Consider the following 19257-nt stretch of genomic DNA (forward strand, 5'->3'; position numbering starts at 1 on the left):
TACACAACCTGAAATTCCCATCTCAGCCTGACCGATAATTTATGGGAAAGTCAATTTGTCATCGACCTGGAGGACAAGAGCATGTTCAGGTGTGTGTGAGAACGGGGCAGTGTCCCTTGCACAGGCTGCAAGCCCTCTAGTGGCATTTTGTCGTTGTGTCTACCCTATCTTCATCAGGTTTGCCCAGCAAGCCCTGGTCCCCAGGCTACGGGAGATGTAGACTTGCTTCAACCCATACTTCTAGTGAAGAGTGGATGTTGTCATGCCATGCCATGCCATGCCATGCCATGCCATGTCATGTAGACTTTCAGCTAGGCCTGATGGGCACCAGCAATAGAGCTGGTCAGAAAATGTGGATTGTGGCGTCGTGAGTGTAAACCTAAAGGAATATCAGCCCACTCTTAGGGCAGAGCTAGCGAGTGTGGAAGCAAGATGAAGGGCAGAGAAGCACCAGCATCCAAGCCAGAGTGGGTGTGAGGAAGAAGAGGAGGAAGTTTTGCTGTCAGCACCAGACACAGTCGATGTGGTTGCCATAAGTTCTGCAAATCCTGCTCTACCCGTCCCAGCTTTAGCTGAGAGAGCACTGGATGAAATTGAGCCAGGAGGGAGCTGGAGGTACACCACATCCGGCTGGCAGCACCCATCCAGGTCACCTGGCTATGTGGGAGCAGATATTTTGTTCAGAGACACATAACAGAGGAGCAGCGTGTGATTTGCTTGCAGTTCATTGAGCACTCTCACAGAGGAACGGGGCTGACATCAAACAGGAAGAAAAGGCTGGGATGAAAGGCACTTGACTGTTGGCACAATCTCTACAATCAAAGTTGAGGTGAATATTAACTTAGATGAAGGGCCCAAATTCTCCTGCAAAGCCCTAGATGATGCTCTAGGACATGGACTCCTTTGGATCCCAGTAAGCCAGTCAGCAAGATTCGCCCTGCTGGCACAAGACATCCCTGGAGACCGACAACAAAAGCAGTTTCACTCGTGATGGATCCAAGACAAGAGCAGCCAGGATCCGAAGAGGCAAGGAAGGAGGTGTTTTAGCATTTAGAAGAAAAGAACAGGAGCACAGCTTGAAAAAGCAAACAGAAGAGCTTCACTTTGCTCCTTAGCTAAATTTCTTTGGTAGCTACATAGCTTTAGGTATGTTTGTCAATGTGTTTGCTCACAGAAGCTTTTAGGTCTTTGACCGTTGGGTTTTAAAACTCCTTCCAAGTCCAGATACTTCGCGGTCATTGCTGCTTCCATGGTATGCTGATGTCAGTCTCTCTTGAGAAAGTCAGTGGGTTTTCTAGTGAGTATTTGAGCTAGTTTTGAACTTAGACAGGTCCAGTTGGAGGTGAGTGAGCTGGGGGCGTTGCTGTTTGAAGTGCAGATAAGGGCCCAAAGGATGCTGATTTCCGCATTTAACCTCCTATAACCTCTGCACCTCATCTCCATTGCCCTGAACATCTGATCCTTCAGGATCATGAAGGACTCCAGGTGCTCAGGAGATACTTGCCATATTAATACAGTATTGGGGATGCAGAGGCAGATTACCTCTCAGGAGACAATGTTCCCATCCTTTCAACAAAGCAGTGCCACTCATAAAAGCAAATGTTTCCTGCTTACCAGCTATTCACTCATATCCAATTCGACTACAAAGTGGGTGAGTCTTCTCCGTATTTGCATGGTGACCAACCCAAGGGTAGCTTCTGAGGCCCTCCCATAATATACATGATTAGTAACAATTAAAAACTCATTACAGCTCTAATTACAGCCAATATAATGCCACCTGGATTCATTCCCCAATAAGCTCATAAAATATTGCACCTATTATATTTCTTTCCATGTCCTAACACAAAGAATATTGCACCACTCGCGCGCTGAACCAGGTTATATAACAGACATCTACCTGCTCTCCTCTCCTTCCAGCAGCTTCCTGCATATGGCAATCTCAATGTCCAGGGCATCTTCACACTCAACAAGTCCTGATATTCCTTCAGTGCATGGCCAAGCTCCTCTTTGGCTCCACTGAGGGCTCTGCAAAGTTCATATGCTTTGCTTTTGGCTTTGTTGAGGGTGAGATCTCCTTTCTGTTCCACCTTGACAATGCTTGGTGGAAGAGTGCTCTGAGTCCCACCAGCTCGAACCTAACTGTCCTCTGACCCGCAGGTCATCTAGCCACCAGTGGTCTTACACTAAACCAGTTGGTGACTGGAGAGGCTGGCAATCCCAGACTGTATCTCACAACCCCACGTTACTCGGACTGAGTGATGGAGACTCAGTGGTAAACACTAGGAGTAAGGCATTTGCCATCCCACTTTGAACTCCAATCTTTGCAAGCCAAAAATGGTCTGAAAATGCAGGCAGGTTCTGGTGAGCACCTAAGCAGAGCCTACAGGAGACTCCCTGGGGCAGATTTTATATCAGCACAGACAGCACATGTCCTTCTCTGTAGAAAACCAGAACTTACAAACCAACGAAAAATATATTTATTCTGTATTTTTTATCCTCTATGTCCAAAATGGCAACAGCTCTACCAAAAAGTATTGAAGAGTTATCATTGCTTGATCACACTGAGGCTGTTTCACAAGTAAATTCACTTGTTTTAAGCGAAACACACCCCATTGCTGCAAATAGGGATCTGCTTTTACACTGGAGCTAGCACAGTGCCCCACGGAGCAAATGAAGGGGAGCCCAGTCACTGGGCTGTTAGGATCTTTCATTCAAGCACGAGGTACTTGAGCAATTAGCATTACTCCCTTTTTCATGAGCACAGCAGATGGGAAAGATAAACTCCGGCACCTCCGTGTTATAGTCTGGCCCCTCTCCAGGAAAAACTCAGGGAACTTATGCCTGTGGTTTTCTGCAGGATGAAGCCTGCATCTTTGGCTTCCTGGCTTTCAACACACTGGAGATCTTCAGCCTCTCAGCCGTCCTCCCAGCGAAGTCCCCAGGAACGCTCTAGGGCTTTGCTCCATCTTGGTCTGTACCTGTCCTTGGACTCTTCACTGGGATGAGGAAGTAGGAAACTTGGTCTCTCCCATCCCAACCTATAAATTTTAGAATCAGAAATGTCATTGTTTATTCAAAAAAGAGAATAAGGCATGTTATAGCCTGGTATAAACATCAGATTAAGAAGCCAGGTGTGTCAACTGAAAGAATATTTGGGGGAAAATAAGAAAAGCAGCATGAAAGTAACACTAGTTCAAATAAGAACTATAATTTCTTCCTCGTTTCTTTTGTTCATTTAGACAGCAAGGACTCTGCAGCACAGATCTTCTCCCTTTCCGTACTTTTATCTGACAAACACCGAGACTGCACCGGGATAATGCGCACACTACCGTACAGTCAGGGTTGATTCACCTACTGGTCTGGCTCTCGCTCCTCCCAGTACTGGAGAAGAAGCCAGCCAAGAATTAATCAAATTAATTTGGTTGCAATGGGATGTTATTTAGAGAGGGCTAATGACTAACCTGGCTGGGCAATCTGGAGCTATAATAGCAGGTTCGAGGCTGCGTCTCATACTTTCACGCTGCTTTTTTTCATGAGTAATTTGTGTCCCCATAGCATCTTCAGGCCTTCCCACCGCTCACGTATGAGGTGTGGGTGCCCATGTAAGAGCCCTGCTCATCAGATAGATGGTGCTGCTCGCCCTTGTGCCAGCCGGCGGCGGAGGACAACCACTCTTCGTCGGTGCATTAACCGCCACTGGAGACCTGTCGCTGGTGTCCTCCCCCATTGAGGCCTCCAGGGCACCTGGGTGGGAGCTCCAGGCACCATCAGGACTGAGCCACTGCGTGGTGGGGATGGGTTGGCTGCGTGTCCTCTTGGGATGACAGCGTGGTGAGGGCTGGCGCTAACTGCCACATCCCAAGGGCCATGTTCAAACTGCCACAGCCCAAGGGCCATGTTCAAACCACCCATTCTGATGGCTGTGTTCAATCTGCCAAGTCCAACTGCTACATCCCAACGGCCGTGTTCAAACAGCCCCGTCCAAATGCCACAACTGCCCTGTTCAGACCACCATCTTCAAACCATCACATCCAGATCACCATGGACCAACTGCCGCCATTCGTTGCCACATCCCAACCACAATGTCCCCGCTGGTGGCCCTGCCTGCCTCGCTCCCGAGGTGCCCATCGACTGAGGGCTGGACACTTCATCCTGCTATGCTTGGGACAAGCACCATCCCCGTACCACATGGCCACCAGGTTGACATCGCATGTTCCCTTCCTGAGCCACACTCCTCACAGCTATGGCTCTCCCACCCCGCAGAGAGATGGGGAGTCTACTGTGGAGGAGCAAGATGGCACCTCGTTATAGGACAGAGAAGGGTCATCTTCCTCCTCCTCACCTCAGCTGGGCGGTTCATGGTGCTCAGTGATTTCCACCATAGGACAGAGCACCGTAGGCATTGCCATTCCCTATGGCAGACAACAAAGCGTGTTTTCCCTCCCCTGGGGACCGTTAAGTGATAAGACGACACAAAGATATCTTTTCATCTCTCTGCAGTTTATTGGTAATGAAAGAACTTGAGGAAAGGGGTGCTGGTAGAAAGCAACCATGCAGTAGGGTTCACGCAACAGAAGGTTTGTGGTAAGGCCATACATACGTCAGGTGTGAAGGAGAAGAGGGAAAGGAGTCTATAAAATATTAAAGCTGCCAAGTTACTCCACCGAGGGAAGGTGGACATTTCCAGAGACCTGTTTCTCACTCCTAAATCTGACTATGAGACATTATCACGTTTCTTCTGCCTACGTGAATTCCTGATATAGCTGAAACAAGCATGTGGGTAACACGCAGGACACGCTGAAGTCGCAAAGGAAACATGGCCATTAAAAAAGAGACCTTAAAAAGTAAAAGGAAAGAGCAGTTTTATACACGTTCCTCCTCAGCCAGCGCAGCAGCCGGGGGGTAGCAGCGAGAAGCGCAGCGAAAGGTGCTCGGATGAGCTCTGCAGTCCCTGGTACCCACAAGGGAGATCTTTCATCCTTGGAGACTGGTGGAGCTCAGAGAGGGTCCAGGGTCTGCCAACAGGGTGGTGTTTCGCTGCAAATCTCCCCTTGGGCAGGGTGATTTAAGGAGGTTGTGAGCTATAAGGGAAATGGTTCCTTTCTTTGCTGGATACCGGTTCAGGATGGAAGGAGCTGTGCTACTGGCTGGAGAAAGGAAAAGATGCTTCTTTCCTTGGAGGGACTGAGGTCAGGGCTCAGTATTTTACACCTGAAGATTTGACCGTTGTGGTTGTGACACATCTGCGCACAGAGGAGGATCCACCCCCTCCGATGAAGTTGCCACCACCAGAGCTGCACATTCTTCCACTTCCAGAAGAGAAGCCACCGCTGAGTACTCCTCCTCCCACACCACAACTGCCTCCAACGATGCTTCCTCCTCCGACCACACATGCTCCTCCTCCCATGCCACTGCCGGCTCCAAAGCCACCAGCTCTGCCTCCAGCAATGGTGGTTCTGCCTACCACAGCTGCAAGAGAAGGACAGGCTCACTGTACGTCAAGTGACACCCTGGGAATCCTCACGAAACCCAGGGTAAAAGCCATTCTGCAGAGAAGACGATGTGCAGATACTTACAGACATTTACGTTGGACGGGTTATCTCCACAGAGCCTGTGTAGGGAAAGGAACACAAGTTGTAAACCTAATATAATAGAAAGCAATTAAGCTCCACGCAGTTTCCCAAGTAATCCTTTTATTTCCCGTTTCGTTTAACATCAATCAAAACCACTGAGAAATATTCCCTGTGAGGACCTCGTTTCTATTTTGGGCTTAAAAACTTGGGGGAAAAAATGGAAGTAAATAAAATTCCAACATTAAATGGGTTGTGAGGGATGATTAAACCTCAGTCTATCCCAAGGAGAGACAGTACCTTGGTCAGGCCAACCTGAGAGCAGGTCTCACCTGTTCTCCTCTCCCTCCAGCAGCTTCCTGTACATGGCAATCTCAACATCCAGGGCAATCTTGATGTTCAGCAGCTCCTGGTACTCCTTCAGCAAGCGAGCCAGCTCCTCCTTGTCTTTGCTCAGGGCACATTCCAGCTCTTCCAGTTTCCTCCTGGCATCCTTGAGGGCCATCTCACCCCGTTCCTCGGCCTCAGCAATAGCTGCCTGCAGCTGCTGGTTCTGAGGAAGAAAAGAGAAAAGCACTTTCTTAGTTCCCTGCTGCACACGCTCCACTGGAGCAGCCCTCAGAGCACAAACTGGGTGGAAAATAGGCAGGACCCAGCAACCTCCTCCACAGGACCTGAATTTCAATGGCTACGTTTCCCTCGCACTACCCTTAGCACGGGACCCAGCTCAGTCACGACCCAGCCTGATGCCATCACGCAACGAGATGCTGAGGAGGCCCTACCTGCTTCTTCACATTCTCAATCTCAGCCCGCAGCCTCTGGACGTTCCTGGTCAGCTCTTGGATCTCTATCTTGGTGTTGCGGAGGCTGTCGCCATGCCTTCCAGCAGTGTTCTGCAGCTCTTCGTACTGACGGCACGGAGACAAAGCAACCCGTCAGTGACAGAAGCTACCAAGAACTCGGGCAATTCCCTTGCTCTGTGTCAAGGGAGGCAGCCAGCAGCAGAGCCTGTGCCGGGTGCCTTGACTGCTTCCCAACTCACCCGGCTCTGGTACCAAGCCTCAGCTTCAGCCCGGCTGTTCTGCGCAATCTGCTCATACTGACGCCTGACCTCCTCGATGATGCTGTCCAGATCCAGGTGCCGGCTGTTGTCCATAGACACCACCACGGACAGGTCCCGGCTGATTGTCTGCATCTGAGCCAGTTCCTGCAACCAAGACCTGAGTTAGCCTGACCATCTGCGGAGGGGAGAAAAGAGCAGCAGCCCCAGGCAGCCTCTCCGGACCAAGTCCGCATGGGCACCCAGCCCAGCCTCGGTGTCTTTGGCCACCGCACGCCTCGTTGCAACTCCAGCCAGCCCAGGGGAAGGCAGAGCTCTTACCTCCTCGTAGATGCACCTCAGGAAGTTGATTTCGTCAGTCAGAGCTCCCACCTTGGCTTCCAACTCTACTTTAGTCATGTAGGCACAGTCCACATCCTAAAGGAAAGATCACACACATAGACAACAGCTTCATCCCGTCCCCCAAGAGCTGTTGGCAGCCAATGCCTCCTGTTGGAAGCTGCCCGTCTTGGTGCTGCCTCCTTCCAATGTCTTTGCAGCCTGTCCCCCCACACCCCCTCTCTCCTGGTGCCTCTGTGACTCACCTTCTTGAGCACCACAAACTCGTTCTCAGCAGCGGTCCGCCTGTTGATTTCTTCTTCGTACCTGTTGAAGGGGACAAGACAAGGTGAGTCTCTTGGACTGCTCATCAGTCAAGGAGTGGAACCCCCCTTCCCTCCATGGCAACCTCAGTCCCATTTCTGCAGAGGCAAGACGGTCTGGAAATCTCCAAGCTGTCTTAGCTCTCCCGTCTGGCTGCTCCCTTCTTCCTCCGTCTGTCCCTGCACTTACTTGGTTTTGTACTCCTCAACGTATTGCCGCATGTTCTGCAGCTCTGACTCCAGCTGTCCCCTCTGTCCCAGGAGAGAATCTAGCCTCCTCCTCAGGTTCTGGATGTAATTTTCAAAGATGACATCAAGGTTCTTCCTTGGCCCCGAAGGCCCTTGCTGTTGGAGGAGCTCCCATTTGGTGGAGAGGACCTTGTTCTGTTGCTCCAGGAAGCGGACCTGAAAGCCCACCAAGGGGTGTGTGAGATACTCACCCGGGGAGACATCACACTACGCAAACCTCCTGCTTATTTGGGAGGCCAAGGGAATCATTTCCCAAATCCCCAACAGGACTGTGTCTAGTTGAAAGCCAGTTTTCCAAGAAGAAGATTCCTCCTTTCATTCTCCTCTTTTTTCAGTTATCCTTGAATTTCTCCTCTTTTCTACTCCTGCATTTCTGCTCTTTTTTTGTTCTCTGTTGGAATGATTACATTCCAGATTTACAGATTATTGCCATTTCTCGTTGCCAATTTTGACCCTCATTAATTTGCAGAAGCATCAGATAATTTTTTACCTTCCAGTGAATGAAATCCCATATGTCTCAATATCAGAGAACATTCCTCTTATCAGATACAAGAAGTATTCAATACATATGTCATATATTTAAAAAACTATGAAGCGCGTTTATAACCAATGTTCTCCCAGTGCAGACAGTCTAAAGAATATTCATCTGTACTTGAAATGAAATAAGGAACAGCCAGGAATTACTTGAAAGCTCATTCCTCGAGAGTTCCAAGTTCCTCGAGACAAAGCTATCCTTGAAAAAGGACAGACTTAAAGAACCGCTTAGGATAACTGAGTATATCATAATCACTTTGGCCTGACTGCACAGAGAACACTAGAGAGAAAAGCTAAGGAAGAATTTGGATCAACCAAATCTAGAGAAAGTGCTTCGGTTTCTCTGTGGATGTAAAAATTTTTCATTTCCGTAGTAGCACTCACTGAAAACCCTACCAGCCTTCCAGACCTGCCAACACTGAGCTGAGAAGGACAATATTTCTCTCTCCACAGCACAGGAAAGTTCCTCAGAGCCCCCATTCCCAAGAAAATACAGTTCCAGCCTCTCACCTTGTCAATGAAAGAGGCAAACTGATTGTTAAGAGTCTTGATCTGTTCCTTCTCCTGGCACTTCACTTGTTGGATCTGAGGATCAATATCAACATGGACCGGCCGCAGGAGGGTTGGGTCAACCTGCACCGGCTGGATGCCTCCAGGGAACCCAGGACCACCTCTCACAGGACCACCAAAGCTGCCTATTCCTCCACCAATGACACCTCCTCCAATGCTGCCAAATCCTCCTCCATAGCCTCCACCAAAGCCACCAATTCTACATCCGTATCCACCGCCATAAGAGCCACCTATGGAAATTCTTCCGCTGCCACCCAGGTTATGGAGGCTCCTGCTGCTAAAACCTCCACAACGTCCGCTGCCTCCAATTCCCCTGGATGTGGAGAACGAGCTATAGCTGATCCTGCTTCTGCCCCCACTTCCTCCAAAGCCACCACCGATGGCAGAGCAAGAGCTGTATCCCCTTTTGCTTCCGCCTCCAAAGCTTCTACAGATTGACTGCCGAGACATGGCTGTTTCTTCCAAGCAGAGTTGAGGACAGCAGAAAGGCCAACGGAGCTGTGCTGCTGAGGGATGAATGCAGAGAGAAGTCTGCACAGTCTTCTCTGGCTCCACAGCTTCAGGCATTCCCTTTTATCTGTTTCTGGAGGTGGGCTGGGTCTACAAGGGCGTGAAGAGGAAACAAATTTACTGTCTTCATCAGCTTGGTGCGGTTAACAATTTTTGCCAAATTGTTGACTCCACCCAGAAATACGCTTTGCAATGCAGAAGAGAATAAAAGAGCAAGAGCATTGAAACAGGTCTCAATGAGTAAGTGGACTCTCATATCTTTATGGCATCTGGAAAAATATGTTTTACAATGATGTAGTCATGTTCTTCCCTCCTCCCACCTTTCTATCTGTTCTTAACGATTTCGCAGTTTGTCTGGATCTGGATCTTTTGAACTGACACTCGATGTCAGGCAAGCATTTTGGTGAAAACCAACTAGAACGAGACTTTCACAATTCCCCCAAGCACACCCCAAATCTCCCTCTTAAGCGGAAAATTGCTGAGGGCTTTCCAAGAGACAGTTTCCCAGTGCAGAGCGAAAATACCACACATTAACATTTAACAACGGTCAGCATTTCTTTTTTATCTGGAAAGGAGGTGCTTAGTTCCTTTCCTAAGAGCATCAGTTGGGATGGAAGGGCCTTCTTCTAGGGCACATTCCTGCAAAATGTGTCTCCCAGAGCCTGAGATAACCAGGTACTGAGCACCAGCATGGAATGAGCAAGAGAACAAGGATGTCCAAGCTCCTTCCTTGTGCTTTTCAGATGGCCACGGGGACTGCCGAACCTGCAGAGGACTGAAAGGACGCTTCGGGCACTAGGTGTGGTAATGATGGCTGAAGACAGAGAAATAACAGAGAAATGCAGGCAGAGATAACAGTGACTTGTTAAAATAATTTTTTCTTTACTTAGGTTGGTAGGTAAATGATCAGGCTGAGTTCATCGTACTTGATCATTTTAAAATAAGGGGCAACTAAAAGGTAGAAGAAGCTCTGATGCTTTCTTAAGTAATAACAGTTAAAGTATTGCTGTTAATGAAGTGTGCTTTAAGAGGTTATGGCATCTGTGCCCACACCTTTGACCACAGTAAATTTGGCGTGGGGGAGGGAAGGGGTGCTGACCAAATTCACTTTAGAAAAATGTATTTTTAAGACAGCAGCTGCTGCTTCAAACTAGAAAACAGTAATGTTTAGTTTTGTTCAGAAGCTATCTGGCTAAGAAGTAGGAAAGACATCTTGCAGATGTCTTCTGGCTCTCATTAATCAAATATACATTTCCGCTACATGTATGAAATTTAAGAAAAAAACCCAGTATTTTCCTAGTGCTTAGTCCCTGAAAATCATCAATAAATGTCAAGGGAAATCTATTTTAAAGCCTTCTAAGCATTTCAGCAGTCCAATATTATACTCTATTTAAGCTTCCAAAGTGGAATATACATGTGTGTTTGAGTTTTCACGGTCGCCCATAAGACTTGTGCAACTAAATGTTGTTTGAAAGCGTCACCAGGTATCAGCCTTCAGCCACAGACACTTCACAGCGTTTGAAAAACCAGCCCAGAGAATCACTTTCAAAAGCCACCAGAGGAATCAGAAACACAAATGCCATTGACTGTGCCCGAGACAGAGGCTGCTTGACACCACAGACTCTTCACAGAACGGGGCGTAGGGGAGTGGAGAACGTTACCCTTGAGGGACTCAAGTCACGGTTGGCCAAGGGTTGTCCTGCCCTTGAGGGACTCAAGTCACGGTTGGCCAAGGGTTGTCCTACCCTTGAGGGACTCAAGTCACGGTGGGCCAAGGGTTGTCCTACCCTTGAGGGACTCGAGTCACGGTTGGCCAAGGGTTGTCCTACCCTTGAGGCACTCAAGTAACGGTTGGCCAAGGGTTGTCCTACCCTTGAGGGACTCGAGTCACGGTTGGCCAAGGGTTGTCCTACCCTTGAGGCACTCAAGTCACAGTTGGCCAAGGGTCATCCTACCCTTGAGGGACTCAAGTCACAGTTGGCCAAGGGTTTTCCAGATGTGCATGGCCTGCCCTCTGTGACGGGTGGCAGCTGGAGAACGGACAGCCATCCCTACAGCAGGGAGAGGACACCTTCCCTTTCAAAAGCAGCTTGAATGAAGAGGGTCTTATTTCTCGGTCGTTACCTCCAAAATGGAGAGGTAAGTGCTCCAGGTCATTCTGCAGTCCAGCGCACTCGCTCATGATGTGCAGTCCCGGGAAGGTGCAGGGTAGCTCGGTTTTTAGTTAGAGAAAACAGGTCATCTCTTCTCATGGCCTCCCTCCAGATTGCCAAACGCCCGGTAGCTGCCTTTCTCGGCAGGCAGCATGACTTGGTTGTAACATCCCACATGGCAGCTCCACGACGAGGGGGAAGATCTGTTAAGTCAGCCAAATGCCTGGATGCTGACCACATCCAGCACATACAGATAAGACGCCCAGATTGAGTCACTCTGACGTCTTCAGACAAGATGTGAAGATTACGCCAAACCTGGAGTCACTTCAGCCTCCTCCCGGTAAGAATTAATACCAAGCCTAGGCTCCAGCCGTTCCTTCAGATCTCTTACGCAAGGAGCTGTGCACAGCAAAATCATCAACACAGGGCAAAATGTAAACTCTGCAGAAAACGTAGATGGAGACCAAGCCAGGCTGCAGCTTTGGATCTCGCACAGCAAAGACATTCTGGCAGCAGAGAGGAGGATGTCGCAATGACTCCTCACAACAATGCCTACAATGCCGTGTTTCAGATCTTAAAGCTGAGAAGAAACGTAGTCTTAAAAGTCAGAACGAAAACAGCCGATTCTTGCCACAAGCCAAACCACAAAGTGCTCTTGGCACAGCCCCAGCTTCTCAGAGGCATTGCCTTCTGCTCATCTTCTGTTTGGGCCAAACCCAGCCACCTTCCCCAGCTCTAGCACACTTCTGCTGGGCTTCAAAGGGTGTGGAAGTCCCTCTCCCAAGGGCCCTGTAACCATCCCCACTGCCTTGCCTGGACCTCTTCCTAGGTCTGCAGCTTCCTGACCTGCTACGGGGACACTGGCAGCTCACAGCAGGTTGTTGTGGGACTCCTGAGCCACTGCTGAAAGCGGTTTCTGTCTCTTTGATCTCTTCCTGTGGTGGAGGAACTGAAGCTCAGATCAAGCACACCAACATTCTTCTCCCCTAGCCCCTCCTTGAGCTAGACCAAATCTCTCCCACTTGCTCTCACTGTAAAGAGGAGACAGTGGGGGATCTTGTGCGACTTTTCAAGGGAGCTGATGGGTACCTGAGCCCACGGGTTTGGGATGAATCGTGCCTTCCCGGCCCTTTGTGTTCCCACTGCCGGTCAATGAAGGGGAGGACGTGGTTCTCAAGCAGTCGTGGTGCTCGTAGGGTGCTGAGTTGCACAGCCTGCCAGGCCACAGCCTCCTGGTAGACCAGAGGGTAGGTGCTTGGCCAGCGTCCATATCTATTCTTAAAGGCAGGTGTGAACCTACCCTCCCACCACTCCCCACAAGACTCCTACCATTGCCACCCTCCCCTACCACATAGTAAAGTCCACTCCAAGGCAGGAAACTCAGATGAACTGACAACTGCAGACTGATCTGATGTCTGCTCCCTCCCTGCCACTGCCGATTCCCATCATCAATCAACGTGTTTGGGTCTCCACTGGTTTCGCTACTATGCACTGGCAGCATTCCTGCACAAATCCCATCACTTTCTGTCTGTGATTTCAGCATACCCTGTACACAGCTTCTTCCTGCCCTAAAAATCTGAAATCCAAGAGAGAGATTAATAAAAACTCTTTCCTAGAGCAGCTGCAATTTGTACGTTACCAGAGCACTCTGGTAAGATGTGACATGAGCAATGGGGCACTGAGGGCCCTAGTTTGCATAAAGGCTGAGCCCTAAATATTGGCACGGGGTAGCTGTAGCCTCCTCATTGATTGGGGCGGTGCTGAACCCCTCTGTGCTGGAGGTTTCAAGACACAACAAATGAAGACATGTGCTGTCGAAATGACTATACATGATTCCAAGAATGGGGCTACATCAGGACCTGCACAAAAATTTATCAGCCCCCTGAATTCCTCCAGTTTGGGTTCCCAGTGCTCCTGCCTGTGCACATTTACTGCACGCTGTGTGAACAGAGCACCCAGAACCCCAAATTCTAAGGCTGGGCTTGTGCTTTCAGGCTCTGCAATGACTGATAAGAGCCAAGAGGCATCACCCACGCTTGCGCGTGTCCCTAGCTCCATCCGCACACCCATTCAGTTCCCTCAAAGCACAGTCACAACACAGTGAACAGAAGAACGACCCACACCTGCCCACCAAGTTGCTTCCCAACAGCTAAAACCACCTTGCCTAGAAGGGGGTTCCAAAGCAATGACACAAAGACGTCATGAATGTTCTCTGCAATTTATTGAGAATGGCAACATCCCGAGGAAGCAGGACATACCACAAACAGAAGAGGAAGGGAGGTGGGGACAGTACATCTTGTTCCATGTCACAGGGGGCCTGGCACTGAAGAGCAAGCTTTGCTCTCCTTAGAAGAAGTCCACGTGTGCCTGCGGTGTTACCGGGTGTCACGGAGAGCAAGGACAAGTGGCACTGGAAGCCATGGCTCCAGAGAGCTCCAGCTTACAGCACGCCTGGGGCTACCAGGTGAGCAAAGCTGGCCAGGTGCTCCGCCCTGGGGCGATTAATCCTTCTGGCCACCGGCCAAGAAGATGCTGCCTCCCAGCTGTGCCAAGGGTCTAGTCCTGCTTGCCCCACATCTGCCCTGACCCCAAAGGCTAGTGAATGGAAGCAGCAGGATGTACTGCATGCAGAAGCACCCCAGGGATACGGCCATCGAGGAAGGGACATGAGGACAGAAGAAGAAAGAGGGGTTTTATACACGTTTGCCACGAGGCAGCCAGAAATGTACAACCCAGCAAGAAAGGCAGAGCGTTTCCCTCCTGTAAATCAGCTCTCCGTGCTGGGTGTCCACAGGTGAGGCTTTTCTTTGCTCAGATGGTTATTTCGTCACTGGGCTTGGGGCTAACGAGCAGCTCGCCAGGGCTGCTAACGGGATGTGGCGTTGCCACGAGACTCCCTTGATGGGACAGAGCCAGGCAGACGAGCCGGTACGTGGTGGGCCAGGAGGGACACAGTTCATTTCATTGCAGGACACCAGAGCTGGATTTAAGGAGGCTGGGCTGCTGCCGGGAGAAGATAGGAGGGGATTCTTTCCTGTTTCAATCGGGCTTTGGGGCTCAGAATCTCACTCCTGAAGATTTGACGGAGGTGGTCGTGACACATCTCCGTACGGAGGACGATCCCCCACCAGAGCTGAAGCTGCCACCTCCAGGGACGCAAATCCTTCCGCTTCCAGAAGAGAAGCCACCGCCGTACATTCCTCCTCCCATTCCACAGCTGCCGCCCATGCTTCCACCTCCAAAGCTTCCTCCTACTCCGCATACGCCTCCTCCCATTCCTCCGCCCATGCCGCTGCCGCCTCCGAAGCCTCCTCCCATGCCGCTGCCGCCTCCGAAGCCTCCGCCCATGCCTCCTCTGCCTCCAGCGATGGTGGTCCTGCCTACCACAGCTGGAAGAGAAGCACAGGTTACATACACGTTGTCCGCAGGCAGGCTGTATCTCCAAAAAGACACGGTCTGCTACTACTTCACGAGGAGACAAATGCGGATACTTACAGACATTGACGTTGGACATGCCGTCGTTGCACAGCCTGTGAGGGAAAACGGGACCAGTTAATCCGATGGGAAGTGCACATTTCTTCAGCTGACAATTTCCCTTTTTTTACAAGATACATATTCCCTATTCTTTCTCAGTTTCTGAATTGTTCTTTAAAACAAATGAACAACCTTGAACTTAACATTCTTATAAGAAATATGGAAAACTTACTTAAGGTGAAAAATTGCAGCATGAGTGATACAAAATTTATCTTTAGAGTGCATGCAAAGATTTTACCCACACATAGTATAATCTGTCAAGAATGTAGTGAAATAGGTACATAGAAAGAGAGGTACCTGTTCTCCTCTCCCTCCAGCAGCTTCCTGTACATGGCAATCTCAACATCCAGGGCAATCTTGATGTTCAGCAGCTCCTGGTACTCCTTCAGCAAGCGAGCCAGCTCCTCCTTGTCTTTGCTCAGGGCACATTCCAGCTCTTCCAGTTTCCTCCTGGCATCCTTGAGGGCCATCTCACCCCGTTCCTCGGCCTCAGCAATAGCTGCCTGCAGCTGCTGGTTCTGAGGAAGAAAAGAGAAAAGCACTTTCTTAGTTCCCTGCTGCACACGCTCCACTGGAGCAGCCCTCAGAGCACAAACTGGGTGGAAAATAGGCAGGACCCAGCAACCTCCTCCACAGGACCTGAATTTCAATGGCTACGTTTCCCTCGCACTACCCTTAGCACGGGACCCAGCTCAGTCACGACCCAGCCTGATGCCATCACGCAACGAGATGCTGAGGAGGCCCCACCTGCTTCTTCACGTTCTCAATCTCAGCCCGCAGCCTCTGGACGTTCCTGGTCAGCTCTTGGATCTCTATCTTGGTGTTGCGGAGGCTGTCGCCATGCCTTCCAGCAGTGTTCTGCAGCTCTTCGTACTGACGGCACGGAGACAAAGCAACCCGTCAGTGACAGAAGCTACCAAGAACTCGGGCAATTCCCTTGCTCTGTGTCAAGGGAGGCAGCCAGCAGCAGAGCCTGTGCCGGGTGCCTTGACTGCTTCCCAACTCACCCGGCTCTGGTACCAAGCCTCAGCTTCAGCCCGGCTGTTCTGGGCAATCTGCTCATACTGACGCCTGACCTCCTCGATGATGCTGTCCAGATCCAGGTGCCGGCTGTTGTCCATAGACACCACCACGGACAGGTCCCGGCTGATTGTCTGCATCTGAGCCAGTTCCTGCAACCAAGACCTGAGTTAGCCTGACCATCTGCGGAGGGGAGAAAAGAGCAGCAGCCCCAGGCAGCCTCTCCGGACCAAGTCCGCATGGGCACCCAGCCCAGCCTCGGTGTCTTTGGCCACCGCACGCCTCGTTGCAAGTCCAGCCAGCCCAGGGGAAGGCAGAGCTCTTACCTCCTCGTAGATGCACCTCAGGAAGTTGATTTCATCAGTCAGAGCTCCCACCTTGGCTTCCAACTCTACTTTAGTCATGTAGGCACAGTCCACATCCTAAAGGAAAGATCACACACATAGACAACAGCTTCATCCTGTCCCCCAAGAGCTGTTGGCAGCCAATGCCTCCTGTTGGCAGCTGCCCGTCTTGGTGCTGCCTCCTTCCAATGTCTTTGCAGCCTGTCCCCCCACACCCCCTCTCTCCTGGTGCCTCTGTGACTCACCTTCTTGAGCACCACAAACTCGTTCTCAGCAGCGGTCCGCCTGTTGATTTCTTCTTCGTACCTGTTGAAGGGGACAAGACAAGGTGAGTCTCTTGGACTGCTCATCAGTCAAGGAGTGGAACCCCCCTTCCCTCCATGGCAACCTCAGTCCCATTTCTGCAGAGGCAAGACGGTCTGGAAATCTCCAAGCTGTCTTAGCTCTCCCGTCTGGCTGCTCCCTTCTTCCTCCGTCTGTCCCTGCACTTACTTGGTTTTGTACTCCTCAACGTATTGCCGCATGTTCTGCAGCTCTGACTCCAGCTGTCCCCTCTGTCCCAGGAGAGAATCTAGCCTCCTCCTCAGGTTCTGGATGTAATTTTCAAAGATGACATCAAGGTTCTTCCTTGGCCCCGAAGGCCCTTGCTGTTGGAGGAGCTCCCATTTGGTGGAGAGGACCTTGTTCTGTTGCTCCAGGAAGCGGACCTGAAAGCCCACCAAGGGGTGTGTGAGATACTCACCCGGGGAGACATCACACTACGCAAACCTCCTGCTTATTTGGGAGGCCAAGGGAATCATTTCCCAAATCCCCAATTATGGCTCATGCAATCATCCAAGCTCCTAAACTGCATGATAAGCGTTATGAAATTTTGAGTCATTCTGAACTTCTTACTTTGGGACAAAAGATGTTGCCAATAGAAAACAGCATCCCCATTTTCCATAGCATTAATTTTGGACATCGCTGTCATCTTTTCAGTAGTGAAGTCAAGGAAAGAATTATTTTTTTCATCTATCTGCACATAAATTCTCTTCCAAGGGACTCTATTTCTTTGGTTTCTATTGAAATTAAAATAATCCAAGAGTGTTGGAAAGGTATTTAACGCTCTTAAGTTTATAGAATCAGTTCCTTGAAAAGAAAGTTTCACCAAAAAGAAAAGCACAGTAGTAAGAACTCTTAGGACAACTAAATATAGGATGATGACTTTACCCTGAATCACTAGAAATTAGGCTGAAGAGATGACTAGGCAAGAAAATCTACAGAATGTCCTGCAGATGTTCTCTTTAATCTTCTATTAGCATGAAAACCTTGCCTATTGTTCCGTGCTGCTTAGTAAGATCTTAATAATAACTTGCTACCAAGGCAGCAGTCTTGCAAACTTTAACAAGTACTTGTTGGTAAGAAAAAAAATTCGCTTTCCGCCCCACAAGAAAGTTGTTTAAAACGCCCACCTCCAAGCAAATACGGTCCTAAATTCTCACCTTATCAATGAAAGAGGCAAACTGATTGTTAAGAGTCTTGATCTGCTCCTTCTCCTGGTTTTTCACTTGCTGGATTTGGGGGTCAATCTCAACATGGACCGGCCGCAGGAGAGTCTGGTCAACTTGCACCGGGTGGATGCCTCCAGGGAAGCCAGGGCCACCAAAGCCACCCATTCCTCCACCACCCATTCCTCCACCAAAGCCACCCATTCCTCCACCACCCATTCCTCCACCAAAGCCACCCATTCCTCCACCAAAGCCACCCATTCCTCCACAACTCATTCCTCCACCAAAGCCACCCATTCCTCCTCCATAGCCTCCACCAAAGCCACCCATTCTGCCGCCATATCCACCACCATAGCATCCACCCACGGCAATTCTTCTGCTGCCACCTATGTTATGGAGGCTTCTGCTGGTATACCCTCCACAATGTCTGCCTCCTCCACCTCCCCTGGATGAGGAGTATGAACCATAACTGATCCTGCTTCTGCCGCCACCTCCTCCAAAGCCACCACCGATGGCAGAGCAAGAGCTGTAGCCCTTTCTACTCCCGCCTCCAAAGCTTTTGCATGCAGACTGCCAAGACATGGCTGTTTCTTCCAAGCAGAGTCAAGATCAAGAAGAGCAGGAAGACCAGTGGAGCTGTGCTGCTGAGGGATGAATGCAGAGAGAAGTCCGCACAGTCTTCTCTGGCTCCACAGCTTCAGGCACTCCCTTTTATCCACTCCTGGAGGTGGGCTGGGACAGCATGGGTGTGAAGGTGGAAACCAATTTATTATTTTCATCAGCATGGTGTTGTTGACAGATTCTCAGTTGAGCTTCACCATATTTGGGCCTGCCTATAAACACACCCTGTAATATTGAAGTGAATAAAAGAACAAGAACATTGAAACAGGTCTCAGTGACTAAGTGGACTCTCATATCTTTATGACATCTTGGAAAGCAACTATTAAGATAATGCACTTTTTTGCAGCCCCTCATTGGATTTCCAGCCTTCATTAATGGTTCCCAATAATTCCAGATATAGATCTTTCTAATCAAAGCTCCACTGTAGGAGAAGTTTTGATGAAATCCCAGCTATATTATAGCTTTCACAATTCCTTAAACACACCCTAAATCCCCTTTTTATATGTAAAATGGCCTTTGGCATTTTAGAAGTTTCCCAATCTTGAGCAAGAACTCATGACACCAAAGTTTGAAGAGACTCAGCATATTCCTCTGCTAGAAAGGAATTACAGCTCCTTGGAGTGCACGTGGTGTCACTTTGAATGGGAGTGTCTTCTCTCTGTGGATTAAATTCCCTCCAACTGTATCTCCCCAAATCTGTGACAACTAACTGGGACCTTGGATGATGCTGGAGCAGAGTGAACAAGACAACTTGAATCATCACGCTCCTTCTCTGCGCTCTTCTGAGGGTGACGGGCACTGACGACCTGTGGAGGAACAAAGGAACACGTTGGGCAGCTGCTTCGATGACAATGACTGGGGACAGACAGACAAGCACTGTAGAAGCGGAATGACAGATGGACAATTCAAGGTGGTGAAGAGTTCCTACTGCTCAGACGAATGTCGCGGACCTCTGGTTTACCTG

General features: G+C 49.8%; 2 protein-coding genes across 2 annotated transcripts; both read right to left on the minus strand.

Moving 5' to 3' along the window:
• Positions 1–5197: 5197 nt before the first annotated feature.
• Positions 5198–9074, minus strand: LOC142421159 (keratin, type II cytoskeletal cochleal-like). The gene is made up of 9 exons (XM_075525697.1): positions 8565–9074; positions 7462–7676; positions 7215–7275; positions 6952–7047; positions 6613–6777; positions 6353–6478; positions 5903–6123; positions 5577–5611; positions 5198–5469 (listed from the first exon to the last, which is right to left on the minus strand). The coding sequence occupies exons 1-9, from the start codon at positions 9072–9074 to the stop codon at positions 5198–5200; spliced, it is 1701 nt and encodes a 566-aa protein (XP_075381812.1).
• A 5168-nt stretch (positions 9075–14242) lies between these two features.
• LOC142421158 (keratin, type II cytoskeletal cochleal-like) lies at positions 14243–18254 on the minus strand. Its single transcript, XM_075525696.1, has 9 exons — positions 17667–18254; positions 16678–16892; positions 16431–16491; positions 16168–16263; positions 15829–15993; positions 15569–15694; positions 15119–15339; positions 14783–14817; positions 14243–14676 (listed from the first exon to the last, which is right to left on the minus strand). The coding sequence occupies exons 1-9, from the start codon at positions 18252–18254 to the stop codon at positions 14345–14347; spliced, it is 1839 nt and encodes a 612-aa protein (XP_075381811.1). The 3' UTR covers positions 14243–14344.
• Positions 18255–19257: the final 1003 nt, after the last annotated feature.

The sequence above is a fragment of the Mycteria americana genome, chromosome 26, assembly GCF_035582795.1.
Source record: "Mycteria americana isolate JAX WOST 10 ecotype Jacksonville Zoo and Gardens chromosome 26, USCA_MyAme_1.0, whole genome shotgun sequence".
NCBI classification, from domain to species: Eukaryota; Metazoa; Chordata; class Aves; order Ciconiiformes; family Ciconiidae; genus Mycteria; species Mycteria americana.

Excerpts from the sequence above, each read along its gene's own strand:
- LOC142421159 (XM_075525697.1), bottom strand. The coding sequence starts at position 9,074 with ATGTCTCGGCAGTCAATCTGTAGAAGCTTTGGAGGCGGAAGCAAAAGG. Across the intron at positions 7,677-8,564 it reads TTGCCTCTTTCATTGACAAG|GTCCGCTTCCTGGAGCAACA; the intron begins GTGAGAGGCTGG and ends GTGGGCTTTCAG. Across the intron at positions 6,479-6,612 it reads AGGCTTGGTACCAGAGCCGG|TACGAAGAGCTGCAGAACAC; the intron begins GTGAGTTGGGAA and ends CCGTGCCGTCAG.
- LOC142421158 (XM_075525696.1), bottom strand. The coding sequence starts at position 18,254 with ATGTCTTGGCAGTCTGCATGCAAAAGCTTTGGAGGCGGGAGTAGAAAG. Across the intron at positions 16,893-17,666 it reads TTGCCTCTTTCATTGATAAG|GTCCGCTTCCTGGAGCAACA; the intron begins GTGAGAATTTAG and ends GTGGGCTTTCAG. Across the intron at positions 16,264-16,430 it reads AGTTTGTGGTGCTCAAGAAG|GATGTGGACTGTGCCTACAT; the intron begins GTGAGTCACAGA and ends TCTTTCCTTTAG.